At 41.3% G+C, this 16,834-nt stretch overlaps 1 protein-coding gene across 2 annotated transcripts in view; it reads right to left on the reverse strand.

Moving 5' to 3' along the window:
* Nucleotides 1–11,698: 11,698 nt before the first annotated feature.
* WDFY1 (WD repeat and FYVE domain containing 1) overlaps nucleotides 11,699–16,834 on the reverse strand; it is a 60,222-nt gene continuing 55,086 nt past the window's right edge. For both annotated transcript variants that reach the window (XM_070619952.1, XM_070619953.1), the window contains 2 exons: nucleotides 15,862–15,970; nucleotides 11,699–15,050 (listed from right to left, as the gene is read on the reverse strand). In XM_070619952.1, the coding sequence (XP_070476053.1) occupies nucleotides 14,991–15,050; nucleotides 15,862–15,970 (169 nt within the window). In that variant the 3' untranslated portion in view covers nucleotides 11,699–14,990. The remainder of the gene's footprint in view (nucleotides 15,051–15,861; nucleotides 15,971–16,834) is intronic.

Consider the following 16,834-nt stretch of genomic DNA (forward strand, 5'->3'; position numbering starts at 1 on the left):
TAGCATTACATAAATTTCAGGTGTACATCGTAATATATTTCGAATTCTGCATAGATTACATCATGTTCACCACCCATAGGCTAATTACAATCCATCACCATACACGTGTGCCTAATCACCCTTTCGCCCTCCTCCCTTCCCCCCTGGTAACCACCAATCCAATCTCTGTTGCTATGTCACACAATGTTTTAAATGGACCTTAAACATATGAAAAGATGTTCAACCTGAGAAATGCAAGTTAAAACTAGAGATTGCTTACCTTTGGGCCAAGAAAAATTAAACAGTGTGACAACATCCCCTGTTGGCAGGCTGTGGGGAACAGATTTTTCCATACATCGCTGTGGGAAAGCAAACTGGTTCCAGCCTTAGGCAGGGTAATTTGACAACATCTAGCAAAACTATATATGTGCTTCAATTCCACAGCTAAGAACTCACATGAAGATACACCTCCAGTGATCCAAAAATATACATAAACAAAGCTAATCACAGCAGCATTGTTGGTAATTGCAAAATATAGGAAACCGCTCGTAGGCCACGCATAGGAGGTAGTTAAATAAGCCTCGGGGCAACCACACTATGCAGCGCTTTGAATGAATGAGACGGATCTCTGTGACGGATGTGGTGGTTCCCAGAATGTCTATACTGTTAAATGAAGAAAACAAAGTGCAAAAGGGTATCTACAGGACGCCACCTTTGTGTAAGAAAAAAGGAACAAGAAAATACACATGCATCTACTAATTGAGCCAAAGGAACATAAGCCAGGCATTATCAGATTTTGTACCTATGGAGGGTGGGTGGAACAGGAGTGGACAGAACAGAAGGAGTGGAGCTGAGGGAGTATAAGTATAGCTTTGGGTCCCGTTCCAACATTTGGCTCCAGGTTAATGTTTCACAACTGTATTAGCCAAGGTTCTCCAGAGAAACAGAACCAGCAGGGTGTGTGTATAGAGAGAGAGGAATGTTTATTTGAAGGACTTGGTGCATGCAATTATGCTGACAAATCCAAAATCTGCAGGGTATAGTTTTTGGACTATATTCCCTCAGGTTAAAGATAAATAACTCTTAAATAATGCACCCTAATTAGGAAACAACTTCTTCCTCTTCTCTTCCTCCTCCTCCTCCTTCTGCTTCAGAGGCATGGATTAGGAATTCTAAACTATTCCTGTATATTCTAGGATTCAACAAATAAGTAAATGTATTATGGGTAATGGGAGACAGGGCTCTCACTGTCACAGAAGGGAGTTATAAATGTGGAAAGAGTGGATGAACCATGTGGCATCAGATTGGAACTGGAGTTATTAAGAATGCATGATAGAGGTAGAGAAATAGATAAAGGTGTGTGTAGGTGTGTAGGTATACATAGGTGTGAATGTATCTACATGTGTGTTGGACATAACATGTATTTCCTATGCCCTCTCTAGTGAGAAGTCCTAAAAGCTGTGATGCCCCAGAAGCAATGAGCGCACCTAAAACTCCGATCTTGTTTCTACTTACCACGAAAAGAACCAAAGCCTTTTGAAGAAATGGCAGATACCAGGGCTGACATGGGGAAAGTGCCAGAAAAGCCCAGAAAGTCTTGTGCCAGAAAATAAGGAAGTGTTCAAAGAATGATAGCAACATGTCAAGAGGACAAGAGCCTGCTTGCAGGGGCTCCCGCTGGAAAAATCTGAAATAATTTGAACAAAAAAATAAATATTGATGGTAAAGGAGTATAACCTATTGATTAAAGTAAGAGTTCATGAGTCTACATGGATTGATTTCTAAATAAAGAAACAAGCAAACGGATGAGGGAACAGAAAAGCTCTCCTTACAGTAGAAAGCAGTAAACAATGTAGAAGGAATGCTGGAATCAGAAAATAATGAAGTGATCCTGGTGAATACCAAGAAAATCATTAAGCAAGAATCACCAATGGATGCTAAAACTAGTGGGTGAAAATCTGAAGAGTAATAGAGTATTTATAGGGTATTCATGACAGTTGGTAAAATATTAACAGCTGGAGAATTGGGGAGGGTACATAGGAATTTTGTACTATCCTTGCGACTTTTTGTAAGTCTGAAGTGTCAAAATAAAAAGTTACGAAAAAAGCAGTTGGCAGCATTCTCAATTGCTGATAATTGAGGACCAGGACAAATTCAACAGTCTTATTCATGTCCCAGATGATTGCAATTTTTTAAAATGATGCTAGAATGTTGACAAATACACCGAAACCATTTGTCTTGAAAAACTTACTTCCATAATAGATTTTCTATTTTTTAAAAAGATAATTATTCTAAAGACAAAGGGCCACTGAAGTAGTTTTTACTTGGGGTGAAAGTCACTGGAAAATCATTGAAAACTGGACTATTCCTTGTTCTTTTCTCTAATAACCAATTAGCAATACTATGCCAGACTAAAGAAGGTTGGTTTGGCGGGGAACGAGGGGGAAGGAAAGAATGAAGGAAGCTTTCATATCTTGGGAGAGGAGGTGGTTATGTTTTCGTTTTTAATTCATCTGAAATAAAAATGGAAACTTGAAATATTTTAGTTTAAAATTACATTTATGAGTAAAATGATGTCATAATAGTTTTAAGCCATGGAGTTAAATTATAAACCTAATTAAAATCAATATCTATCACTCATATTTACGAGTATTGAGCCATGTGAATGTATTACAAAACCAAAATATAAATTAAAAATGGAAAAAAATGAATCAAAACATACTCTGTGGAAATAATAACTCAAAATCTTCTTTTTAAATTTTAATTCTAATGAAAATAGATCCTGTTTTAACGGCGTCTCTTACATAATCTGATAGAAACCTTGACTGCGGCTAATCTTTGGGAATATAAGAAACAGATAGAAGGAATTTAAGAATGACGATGTTTATATTTTATGAGAACTTGCAAATAATGTTGGTATTAATCTAAATTTTGCTTCCCTGAGTAGTATAAAGCCTTTCCATTTCTAGATAGGAGTGGTATTTATTTTAATTTACAAAGGCTTAACAAGCTGAATTTTGAATCTGTACCATTCTAAACAGTTTTTTTTTTAAAGATTGGCACCTGAGCTAACAACTATCGCCAATCTTCCTTTTTTCTCCCCCTGCTTTTTCTCCCCCAAATCCCCCCAGTAAATAGTTGTATATTTTCAGTTGTGGGTCCTTCTAGTTGTGGCATGTAGGACGCCGCTTCAGCGTGGCCTGACGAGTGGTGCCATGTCCGCGCCCAGGTTCTGAACCAGCAAAACCCTGGGCCACTGAAGCAGAGCGTGCGAACTTAACCACTCAGCCACAGGGCCGGCCCCCTACCACTTTTACATGGATTAATTGATTTGGCCGGAACAACCTCTCAATGATGTAGGTACCACCATAACCTTCTCTTTAAAGATAAGGAAACTAAGGCTCAGAGACGTTAAGTAACTTGTCCAAGATCACACAGTCAGTAAGTGACACGGCTGAGATTCAAGCCCAGGCATGGAGGCATCAGTCTGCACTCCTAACCACTACACCACCCTGCCTCCCCTTCCCAAAACAAAGTTAGATGCCTATAAAAGGACTGTCACCTGTAACAACAGAAACTAAATTTTGTGAATTTACCCACTGTATTTATCATCAGTCCCAAGAGGTGATTCTGTCCATTCTTTGAAATAAACTATGTGAATTTCCTACTACTGGGACTTGAGATGTGAAACGCTGTGATCCATTTAACACTTCGGCACGGTGTTCTAGAATTCCCTGAGATTCACCTACGGTGTTTCCTGATGAGCATAAATAAAGGATTTAAATTAAAACTTGGGCAACTTGAATTAGCGAAGAGAAGACAGTAGGCAACTTTTTAGATAAATGAAAGGCCACTGAAGGCAGAACAATAACCACTTATTTTCTTTAAAGGCAGAAAAAAAATGGGCTTCCATTTCAGCAAGAACGCTGGCTGGTCTATGCAGAGTGTCCTTGCGGTGTTTGTCAATCACATAGACAGCGGGTTGTAAAGCCCATCCAGGAACGTGGGACGGATTAGAGTCTTTGGCATTTCTTTCAATCTAGATTAAAAATTAAAATTAGAAGTAACAATCCTTAGAAATGGGAGACCTTCAGTGGTAAAACTCTGTTTCCAACTTCTCTTGACTCAACTCCCAATTTCTATCTTGGTTGAACGTTCCTTTCACAGGCTCATTCATGTGACAGTGATTTCCCCAGCACCTGCCTTGTGCCAGGCACAGTCCCAGCTGGGCTGCATTATGACTTCTGTGGGCTCCAGGCCACTTTGCCATCGTGGTTCCCTTTCCCCCCAAAAATACTTTAAATATTATATTTTATGGCTACATTGGTATAAAGACAAATATAATCCAGGCTAGATCCATGATTATTTATTCATTTTTATTATATTCACTTTTTTCTTCTGATTTTAGAAGTTGCGATGAAAACGTTTTTGCGGGCCCCTAAGTACCCTGGACCTAAAAGTGCTGTGCCTCCTAATCCTGCTGGATAAGCAGTCCCTGCCTTTGACAAAGAGTTTATATTTTCACTGAGCTTATTGTCCAATGGGAAAGGTAAATAACAATACCTTGGTAAATAAATATAGACGATAGTTTCAGATGATGGTAAATACTAAAAGGATTAGGGTAATGTGACTCAGCATTGGGATTAGTGAGGCTCTGAGAGCAGAAAATTTAAGGACTCAAGGTCATGCTAAGTATCCATCCTGCACGTGCAGGACCCTGAGAGTGTGTGCCTCCATAAGTTCTGCACCATTTAAGGAAACCAGAAAGTGACTGAAGGTGAACAAGCTTCCATTTAATTTAAATTGTAATTGGAAATGGGAAACCAAGATTAAAAAACCCTGAGGCAGCCTGGAGCAGTTGGAGTCTTGCACGCCCCCTACAGGCCAAACAGTGTGCTACCACTTAGTCACGATGATGGTATCCGTGGACCCTTCGTTCATCTAAAATGGGATATTTGGAATGGCGATTCCACACTGGGGGTATAAAATGTCTGCAGCCCCCTCTTCTCGGTTGATAACTATTCCTGAATAGTTCCCCACCCCCGCACCTTCCCTAGGCCTGAACATTCCAGCAGGCAGAGCCATTTATGCAGCACTAACTACGCTGCTAACATTTCCACATTTCACCAATTTCCTCCTTCTAATGAATATCTCCATATAATAGAATTCTAGCAGGATGTAAAAATGTATCAGGCATTCCTAATTAACACCTCATCTGGCACCCTCATGAATCCAGATGTCAAAAATAAAATGGTTCCAAAGTCGGCGCAGCAAAGATACAGAGGAATTCTAGTTAACTCACACACCTAGGTTGGGAAACTGACAACCTGCTCTTTTTCTTTTCTCCATAGCATCTGTTACCTTCTAACATACTGTATAATTGACCTATTTATTAGGTGTATCATTTACTGTCTGTCTCCCTCTGCAAGACTATGAACTCCATGAAAGCAGAGACCTTTGTTTTGTTCACTGTTTTTTCAAGAACCTACAATAGTACCTATACGTGATAGACGCTCAATATTTTTTCAACGAATGGTGTTAAGTCAATAAAAGCACAATGTATATGGTACCACATACATCATATACAGTATAGTTACGTTTCAGTGCTTGGAAAACTGAAAATTCCACAGTTCAGAACCCTCCAGGCCTTAACTATAGTGCATAACTTGCACTTACCTAATGGGCAAAAACACTGAAAAAATTGAGCACTCTTGGGAGGGAGGGCAAAATAAGGGGTACATGTGTAGGTGACAGATGGCAACTAGACTTGGTGGTGAACACAGTAGACTCTCTATACAGAAGTTGAAATATAATGACGTACATCTGAAATCTATATAATGTTATATAAAACCAGGCTGAGCAATGTGATCTCAATAAAAAAAGAAACCTAAAAATTTTCTTAAAAGTAAAAAATTGATGGGGCCAGGCCGGTGGCGTAGTGGTTAAGTTAGCGTGCTCCACTTTGGCAGCCCCAGGTTCGCAGGTTCGGATCCTGGGTATGGATCTACACACTACTCATCAAGCCATGCTGTGGCAGTGTCCCATATACAAAATAGAGGGACAATCTTCCTCACCAAAAACAACCAAATTTTAAAAATTGAGCACCATTAACTATGGCCAATAAAAAAATCAGAATTTGGTTAGTCTAAAACCAAATACAATGTGGCCAAAAGGAAAATCTCAAAGAAAAATTTGATGGAGGTAGGGGGCTGGGCTGGGCTTGGAGGGTAGGAACGTGAAGTCTGAAGAAAAATAATGAAGACCATAACCAATTAGCTATAGGCTCCTAGAGTGCCCTTATGGAAAAAAACTCAACTTGTTTCTGAGGAAGCTCCTCATCTGGACTATGTTGCTTTGTGTCCGCAGCACTCCTCTTGCTTGGGGTGGGGATGGGGGTGCTCTGCCCTGTGACACCCAGATGAAGAATTAAGAGTCCAGCGGCCCATTGTTCAGGTTACTATTGCTGTGTAACAAATCACTCCACAACTTAGTAACTTAAAACAACGTTTTATTTTGTTCACAGTTTTGTGGGTCAGCCCTCAGTTGGGGCCTCTCATGCTGCTGCAGTCAGTTGTCAGCTGGATCTGCAGCCATTTGAAAGCTCAACTGGGCTGGACATCCAAGATGGCACACTCACAAGGCTGGCAGTTAATGCTGGATGTCAGCTGGTGGCTCAGCTCAGCTGCCGACCAGAACACCTGATGGTCTCAGGTGGCTGGTTTCCCTGCAGAGAACCCCGTGGGAGCTGCATGGCATTTTCCGATGGAGGCTCAGACAGTGCACAGTGCCACTTCTGCCACATTCTATTAGTGAGTCACTAAGGTTGGACATAAATTCCAACACTCGATAAGAGGGTCTAAGAATTTGCAGAAATATTTTAACATCACCACACCCATCAAACACGAAGCTGCAAAGTGGGGTTGATTTAAAGTAAGTCGTATGATGATCAGACACTCAGAACCAGCGTTTGACGTTTATAAAAAGAGGAAATACTTCAGTATATCCCCCATCTTATCCTCTATAGCCTCTGGACACTTTCCTCCAACTGCTCCTTTCAGCCTCTGGAAATTCTAACGGCAGCTTGGCAGGTGGGAGGGATGGTAGGACTGATGGCAGGGGAACAGTCTCTCCAAACTGCTTCACTACAGACTCACTCCCTAAGAAAACTTACATAATTTCCTTTTCGTTTGCGCACACAGCACCCAAGTTATACACATACAGGCATCATTATTTATTAAGTGCTTACTATGTGCCTGGCACTGAGCTCAATGCTGTTGTGAACAGATTCCCTGTTCCCACTGAAGTCAGAGGGAAGAAAACAAGGACTGTGGCTAGACAGGAGGAAGCAAGGAGAGCACAGGAGATGTCAGAGAGATTACGCGAGACCGTTTCAGAACCTAGGCTTTCTACTGGGAATGGGATGGGAGCTGGGAGGGTTTAGAGTGCAGGAGTGGCATGATCTGAGTCACATTTCAACAGGTGTGTTGAGAACAGGCTGACAGGGCAGGGGCACGATCAGGGAGACCGGTTAGGAGGCTGCTGGAATAATCCAGAAGACAGTGGACTGGACCGTGGTTAAGAGCAGCTGAATGGTGAAAAGGGACCATATAAGAAAGCATGTTAACTTTGAAATAAAGTGCCCCCCAAATCACTTGACTAAGTTGTTTTTACACGAGTAAACCCAGAAACGAACAAATTTCTGTTTGACCATATGCTTTTTCCTCTCCGTTTCTTCCTCTTTTTAATACCACACTGGGTTAATTCAACCAGATGTTCCTACGTATTGACAGAAGTGGCTCTCCAATGAGTTCCTCTAACTCCAGGTAACAGCTCCAGGAAGTGCACGTAACACAACTTTTTCTTTTACATCTTTAGCCTGATGTGGCATTTTCAAAGGATGGGAAGAAACGTGCCTAAGTTTGCTCTCCAATCTGTTGAATAAATGAATGAAACACAGAAAAGCTTTCGAGAAGCAAAGGGTTCATAAAGCCTTCAAGAGGAACCCTGGTGAGAACAGAGCATGTCATCGGGCCATTACCACACATGACTCAGCCTCGCGATGTGACTTAAAGTGGGTTAACGCATGCGGTGGGTCCAGAAGAGTCGTTTAAATAAACTTGCAGCTGTTCAAAAATAATTTTCCTTTCTGTGACTTCAGGTATCTTGAATTCAACAAATTGTGCAATCAAACAAATTTTGATATCACAAAGTGAACTGAAACAATCTACAGCTATTGAAATATCTGATGTTTGCCATTATCTTGTCAAAAGAATATGACATTTAATAAGTGAATGATACCTGGAATTCTGAAATATTAAAATCATGTGGTGCTTTTGTGACTTTATTAGTTGGGTTTGATTTTCATGATAGAGCCTACAGGCTATTGGCTATTTTTTTTATTGAGTTAATGATAGGTTACAATCTTGTGAAATTTCAGTTGTACATTAATGTTTGTCATTCGTGTTGTAGGTGCACCACTTCACCCTTTGTGCCCACCCCCCCACCCTACCTTTCCCCTGGTGGCTATTGGCTATTCTTAAAACTTATAGGAAAAAATGAGAATCCCCGTTTGGGGGGGCAGCTTTAAATGAAAGTCCCTTAAGAATTTCACAATTAACAGCCTTACTTTAGAAGGGTGATTCCTATGTTCTTTCAAATTCATTGGCTTGATTTGGGGGCACCTCTACATTCTTTGCTTGCATTAACGTTATTTCAGACAAAAATAAAATGTACTTTTTAGAAGGAATTTTGTAAGTTTCAAAATGACTTAGAGGTAGAATATCATAAAACACAGGTTAAAGATCATCGCTCTTTAGAGTGTATGGGAAATGAACCCATTTTGCAATAAATTTGCATTATATAATATTTTTATATTTATAAAAATAAATTTGACATTATAACGTCATCACAGAAGCTACCTCTCAGTGCCACCATTGATTCATGATTCCAGGAACAAAGAATGGCGAACAAAGTTCTAATGCCCTCTTGATCTTAACACTAGGGTGTGGGAAAATATGCCATTCTGCCCTTGCTAATGGAGTAAAGAAATGTCTATTACATTATCTTTATCCAGAATGTCAAATTCAGCATCTAAAATTTCTTCAAATACAAAAGAGCCAGATGGGGTACAAGAGAAAGGAGCATGGGCTTTGAGATGTCAGAAGGACCAGAGCTTCAACCTTCCGTTTTCCACTTGGGTTTGACAGGGAAGTTCTCTCTCAGGCTCTATTTCTATAATACAAATGACGAGACTCTAGTCAAGAATGTGTTACTCAACTTTCATGAGACCCTCTACACGTCACTATGAATAAGCTTCCTAAAGGATGGTTTGTCCATGTAGTGAAAAGATTTAGAGAGAGAGCTAAGTATAGTCAAGGAGCCTCAGGGACTGAAGAGTGATGGATGGGAAAGGAAATTGTAACTCAAGTACAGTCATGTGCTGCTTTACAACGGGACGTGTTCTGAGAAATGCTTCACTAGCTGATTTCGTTGTTGTGTGAACATCATAGAGTCCACTTATACACAAATCTAGATGGTATAGCCTACTACACACCTAGGCTACATGGTACTAATCTTATGGGACCACTGTCATATATGCGATCAGTAGTTGACCAAAATGTCATTATGTGGCGCATGACTGCACTTCATCACCCACCTGAGAGTGTTTTCACAAATGGATAGTAAGCTAGGTGAAATCTAGAACTTGCCGGTGTGTTTTCACTTTCCAAGTGAGAAGAAACCAGCCCACTCACCAGCACCCTTGGTGATGAGCACATCAGGTCGTCGTGGCGGCATCAAAGTCATTCCAGCCAACCTGTCTTCCTCTGCATCTTGTCTGCTAAGCAGCCTTCCAGTGACGACCTGGGTTCTATCTAGACCGTCCTACAGAAACCCAGATCTGCATGGCAGACAGAATTCTCAGTGTAAATTAATCAAGTGGAGCTTCATAAATTAAGACACTGACATAGGCCTTTTTATTGCCTATTCAAAGGAATAAATTCAAGCATTGGCAATAGTGTGAGGATATTAGCAGTAAGAATAAAAAACTGACACTATGCCCTATTCTTTGACCTAGCAATCCCCACTTCTAAGAATTTATCCTAAGAAAATAACTGGAAAAGTGAGCAAAGATGAACATGTGAGCATGCTGAATTTAGTATTTTTAAATATTTAGTGTTTCAATTAAAATTGTAAATATTCTAAAAATGTATAATCTAACTTCAACATGGGTTTGATGAAAGAAATGAAGGCTTAGCCACATAATGGAACAATGGAACACTGCTGTTCAGGCTAGGTTATGCTGCAGTTAAAATACACACACACACACACACACACTCACACACAACCTCAGTGGACTGAAACAACAAAGATTTACTTTTCCCTCATTCAAGTCCACTGCAGGTCCAGGGCAGTTGGCTGGACCAGCACCATCAGCTGGCTCAGCACCATACTTCTCTATCAGCTGTATTTCCATGACCACTGTGGAGGAAACTGTCATGGTTGGGCCTCTTACCTGCAATTAGATGCTTCTGTGCACACTTCACTGGCTAAAGCGAGTCACGCAGCCTCACCTAACCGCAAAGTGTTGGATCCTGGCAAGCCCAGCGCACGCTCCGACAGCACCAAGCTAGTGTCTCCTGCAACTATGCCGCAACTAAAAACGCTGATATGAAGCTCTACTTTTAGACATGGGCCAGCCATTCATAATGTATCAAGCGGGAATAAAAGTATGGCCCCATGAAAAACATATTTGTAAGTGTGCGTTATATATGTATATGTGCATTTATAAACATACTGGAGAGATATACAGCAAAGGGTGAACAGTGTTTTCTTCTGGGTGATAGGACTAGAGGGTTTTTACGAAAAAATCTTCTTAATACTTTTTGGTATTATCTATTCTCCTTTTTATTATAATGAACACTATTTTGATGATGAGAGGAAATAAAGCTAGATCTCTTTTAAAAGACACACTAAACGGCCATCCTGGTTTCTAAATCAACCTCTTATTGGTTAAGCCGAGGAATCGGTTCTCCTGGGTCTGAACCACTCTGTGTGTACTCACAAGGCTGAGCTGCTGAGGTGGAGAACCAGGGAGAGAGTCATGGTGTCTCCACGTAGCTCGGCGCACTCTGAGAGCTGGTTATCCTGAGCAATCTGACTTCAGGGTTTCACAAACTTTTCAAGAGTGACAATACCTACTTTCTGTACATAAAATGCTCATTATGCACTAGCGCCTTAAGGCAAGCGGTATGGCGAAGGTATGTGCTTTCAAGCCAGACAGACAGGATCTTCTTGGTTTTCTCATCTGTGAAACGGGAAAATAATGCCTCGCAGAGGTTTTACCAGGACTGAATAAATAGAATGTAGGTAGAGCACGTGGTACAGAGAGGATGCTAAACACATAGGCGCTACTGTTATGCCCTATGTCTAGATCAAACAACAAAACCTAAATTAAGGGGCCGGCCCGGTGGTGCAGCAGTTAAGTTTGCACATTCCGTTTCGGCGGCCCGGGGTTCGCTGGTTCGGATTCGGATCCCGGGTGCAGACATGGCACCACTTGGCACGCCATGCTGCGGCAGGCGTCCCACATATAAAGTAGAGGAAGGTGGGCACGGATGTTAGCTCAGGGCCAGTCTTCCTCAGCGAAAAGAGGAGGACTGGCAGCAGTTAGTTTAGGGCTAATCTTCCTCAAAAAAAACCCCTAAATTAAGCAACAGAGTAACAAGCAAGGAACATTTTATTGTATGCATATTCTCAAAAAAACCACAAAAACAGAACCCACAAATAGGAGCAAAGAACAAAGTTTTCTAATTCAGGGTATCATATCTTATAGAAACATAGCTAGTACAAGACAAAATGTACTAATCAACATTGCCCTTTGCTTCCCCAGTCAAAAAAGGTTATAGAGAAAAACACTTTACATTGTATTCTAATATAAATTTGTTGCACAATTAAACTTCAACTTACTCAAAGGAGTTACTGTACAGTAAACTGCCGAAAATAGAGTAGGCATTCAATAATCTGCTCACAATTAACAATTAAGCAATAGATACTTGAATTAATATAGCATGTATTACTTATTTGTTAAACATCACATTTATAATGAGCAGATGGTTTGTCACTAACAGTAACTGGTTTCTTACATTTTAGGAGACACCAGATCCAGTAACGAAAGTAGAAAGTAATTTAATGGAAACTGATTTTAGAAAATATCTCCTTGGGTCTGAGCCACCGCAGGATTTATGACATACTCAGGTCAGTTTCAACAGTTTAAAAATATAGGTGCTAACAAACTGAATTCTTTAGGGGGAGAACAAAGTGACACATTCAGGAGCAACATTTTGTTTATATCCTCTAGGCAGCAGGACAGAACTAGGACATAGTAGCAGAGAGTTACAATGTAATGAATAATGTTTCCACCTAATGCTATAGGGGTGCTTCTACCACTTGCACTAATAAAGGCCCGTTTTGAAACATGTTTACAATGAAGAATTGGCATTTCCTTATCACAGACATCCTAGATATAAACGTCAGGATCTTCTCTAACATCCTGTACTTCCTAATCCCCATTTGTACAAATTAGCGTGAGTACTTAGGAATGGAAAAACCAGTAAACCATTACTTGAAGAAGGATTTTAAATGACCCGTTTAAGAGTAACACGGTCAAAATAAGGCAATAACTAGAAGTCTAGCTGTACTTTCCTTATGTGCCCAGTCAGTAAAATTGAGAAAATAATTTTTGCCCACCTCTATAAAAAATATTACCCCATTTGCTACCTAGCATGTGCTAGAGACAAGACTGTCATGTGTTTTTAAAAAGAAAAATGAAAATAGGCTCTGGAGGACAGAAAACGATATTGAAACATTCTCCTGTCCTTTTCTGGATACCCCACTCTAATTCTTCCTTATATATTCCTTTCTTCCTTGATTTATGTTAGTTTCATCCCTTAGGTGGCACTAAAACCACCTTATATTCTCTATGGAACACTGAGTTTTTCACTAAGAATTTTTTAAAACAAAACAAGCTTGAAAGCTACGGCTATTCTTGGCAGCTGTGATTTCTGCTCAGTCTACCACAGACATTATAAAATCACATTTTACAGAAGTTAAAGGAAAACAAAACCACGGTTCAGCACTCTTCGACACAGCAAGGACTAGATTATATTCTGTTTTCCTTTCAGGACTTCAGAAAATCCCCAGGATAGCACCTTTGTACGAGCTGAACCATGAAGTGAACTAAAGCTAACATTCAACATTGCCATTTAAAAGTTACCATAGCTCGATTTTTCTTCCAGACTGTGTTAGTGACACACATTTTGCAAAGAGCCTAGGAAAAGTTTTTATGGGAAACATCTTTTTCAGATGATATAACACAAAAATTATAAGAGCAACAAAACCCTCAGTCTTATTTCTGAAGGCAAGTCCACTTTTAATGCAGATCATTCCAGAACATGATGTGCCTGACCTCCTCCTCTTTCCTTACTATTTGTGTCTCTTGGCCATTAACACATCTTAGTTTAGTTGCCTGTCCTGAACATTATAGTCCTTCTGACCTGCTGTTAAAAAACAGATTTAGTCCCTTAGCTGAATCATACAGAATGACCACGTTGTCTCGATATGATCCCAACACAGTGACGAGCTGTGAGCTTTTATCAAAATCCACTAGTAAGACTAACAAAAATACTGTTGCTATCTATTTTTAAATTTATCCTTAAAAAAAGTAGGCCTCTCTCCACTCACTTCCATAGCCCTGAAGTAACAGATACACTTACTATTGGTAAAAACAATCAAATAAATATTTGAACATTAATAGACAGGCTCCCCATCCCCCACCTCTTCTCTATCCTGCCACTAAGTGGCCAAAAGCTTTTCAAACGCCATTTGATACAAGAGATTTTGCTAGTTCTTAGGAAAGCAATTTACAAGTTAGAATTACTGTGCAGGACCTGGGTGACAATTACTGCTCTGGGTTACCAATTCCCTTCTATGAAATATTAATGATATTAGTTATGACTAAAAGTCAATGTGGTTTAAGAAGCTTTGGAGTTCTTTTCTGAGGTGTATACTAAACTGCCACACTATCACAGGGGCTCATCTTGGAGCTACAAAACGACAAATAGCATATGTCTTTTAGGAGGACGGGGCTATTCCATGGAACAGACTGATCATTTCCCATCACGATCATGCTGGTAGCTGGATTTTCCATTCGTCGTTACTAATCGCGATGAGAAAAAGTCAGCTGGCTTGTGTGGCTCCCATGTTAACAGCACCATAAAAATGCTTTGTCCTCAGAAGCACATGTCGGGGAAAGGGAAGAATGTGGACAGCCTTGGTTAATGTAGAAATTCTACCACTCACTTAATAACGGTTCGCCCATGGCATTTTGGCTGGAAGGGAAACAACTGAAGCAGGCCAAACACTACGGGCACTACCTGAAGAGAACAGGTATCTTTAAGAAGTCTGTCAATAATAAGTGTAGAGACTATTCACACACCGCCAGGAAAGAAGGAGAGATCTCTGGGTTCTCAAGTTCCTACTGTGCCCCTCAAGAAAGAGAGAACGAGTCCTCCTTCCCCCTAATTCCTGCTCCAACACCAGAGCCGCAGGAGCCCTCGGAGGGCCAGCCAGTCTGAGGGGAAGTGTGCGTGTACTGGGAACTGCTTCGAGAAAGTTCTAAGCATTAACTTTTTTGTTCGGTATTTTTCCTCTAAGACTCTCATTTGCTAAATTGTTCTTTCAGCACACATCAGCTCTTTGTTCACGAGGAAGCCTCGCTGAAGTAATTCCAGTCCTCAGGGAACCACTACAGATGAACCTTGTCCATCTCGTCCCCAGAGGTAGTTCCACAAATGCCCAAAAACCACACCTTTACATGTTTTTTTTTTTAAAAATGTTGATTTGTTTTTTAGTGGCTACTGTCCATCACGCGACAGGGACCGTGGCGCTACAGAGAAGGGCTGCATTTGGTGAAGGTCGCGCTGGGAGGGCGCAGACCTCGCCCAGCTCCTGGATCAGTGTGGAGAAAAGCCAGTTGCCAGACTGCAGCCCACGACAGGCGTCATGTCCCATATCTGCAAGAGAAACAAGGCAGCGGGAGAAGGCAGGCCTCACCACGTGGTCTAAAAGCAAGCATGGACCCTGAAAACAAACAGCTGTGACACTTAAAGAGGGGTCAAAATCACGCATTCTCTCATCCCCTTCTTTCATGACAAAATATCGTAGTTATAAAATAACACAGTTCACTAACACGTGAAAAACACATATCTCGACACCTGAAAATTACATCATCATAATGTTTTGGTACAAATTTAATTTTATTTTTAATAAAAAGCCCACTGGGAAAAAGCCCATATTTAAATTATGCAATAAAATATGTCATAGTTTCACGACTCAAAAGTGGTACTAAGTATGAAACACTGACTTTCAGTTGCCGTCTTAGTGACCCAGGGATTTAATGGAAACATGTGGTTACTTCTTACAACTAAGAAGCCTTCTGCCCAGGATGAAAGGAACATTACCAAGGGAAGGAATGACCAGAGAAAGGGGGCAGCTAAGGGCCAGGCCGGCTGGGGAGAGAGAAACTCTGGACACTAGCTGAGCACAGACAGCGACAGAGGGTGTCCGGCCCTCCCCAGCTCACTCTGAAGACTGAGGCAGCAAAGGGCAACACCACCAGAAAGAGCTGCCACCAAGGGTGTGGAAACTCACAATCATGGACTGTGTTCCTCAGGGTTTTCAACTGACTGTAGGTTGCTTGTAAAAAGGGAAGGCAAGCTTGCCAGTCAGAAACGAGACTGGACTGGAAATGTCTTACGCCCATTCACAGCAAGACGATGGAGCAATCTACACTGAGATGCTCATCGGGACAATGAAGCAGGTTACCTTTACAACGCGATCGGTCCCACAGGTCACCATCAGTCCCCTGGCCACGTCCATGGACATGTGGGAAATGTTATGTTTTCCTTCATGAAAGGTTGCTAGAGAAGTCCGACTGACAAAGAGAAAAGAGACCATTTAAAACCCACCTGTTCCTAGGGCTAAGGGGTAAGTGCTCTTAGCAACATAAAGGAAATGCATAAAATACTAGTGTTAAAATTTGCTCCTAAAATGCGGCTACAGTTTGGAAAACAAACTTTACAATTAACGGATGACAGAAAGCACGATAAGCTGCTAGACTGTTTTATAAAACGTTATATCAAACTCTCAAAATAATTGATTTTTACTTTTTCAGTGGAAAGGCTGACATATTCCTAGACATAAAAACAAAAGCCTTTAATACAGAAGAGGAACTATGGTGCGTGAGATCACAGAGTGTGAGCAAAACGCTCACTGGGAGACGGCAGGCCCCGCAGCCTCTGCCGTCCACGGAGCGGCACTCTCCCACAGCTGGCTCTCACTCTGCCCCAGCCTCCACCACGAGCTCTTTGGCCAACACCGATGGTGCCTCATGAGCTTTCCAACTCGGGGCTCTGCCAAGGTTTGCCCGTATACTACTTTCAAAGCTGACTCAAAGGGAAGGGGAAAGAATGGTGGTTCTGCCCTAATGGATCCGCTTGAGTCAGGACAGAATGGGGAACAGACAGATTTGTCTCACACAGAAATAGTTATTTAGGAACAGATTGCTAGGTCAAATTTGTGAGGAAGAAAGAACACTGGTCTCTAGATTTTTCCTACTAATTAAATTTCTGCACACTGTGGGCAAAGGTCGGAGCACTGGATGCTTCCGTGGAGAGCCAGCTCAGCCACTGCATCAGTGTGCATGTGGCCTTGACCCTGCACAGCCCCCTGAGTGGTGTGGGGGCTCAGGAAGGTCCCTTCGACGGCCGGACTGGTCTTAGCAACGTCATTCCTCTCA

The sequence above is a fragment of the Equus przewalskii genome, chromosome 5 (genome assembly GCF_037783145.1).
Source record: "Equus przewalskii isolate Varuska chromosome 5, EquPr2, whole genome shotgun sequence".
Lineage (NCBI taxonomy): Eukaryota > Metazoa > Chordata > Mammalia > Perissodactyla > Equidae > Equus > Equus przewalskii.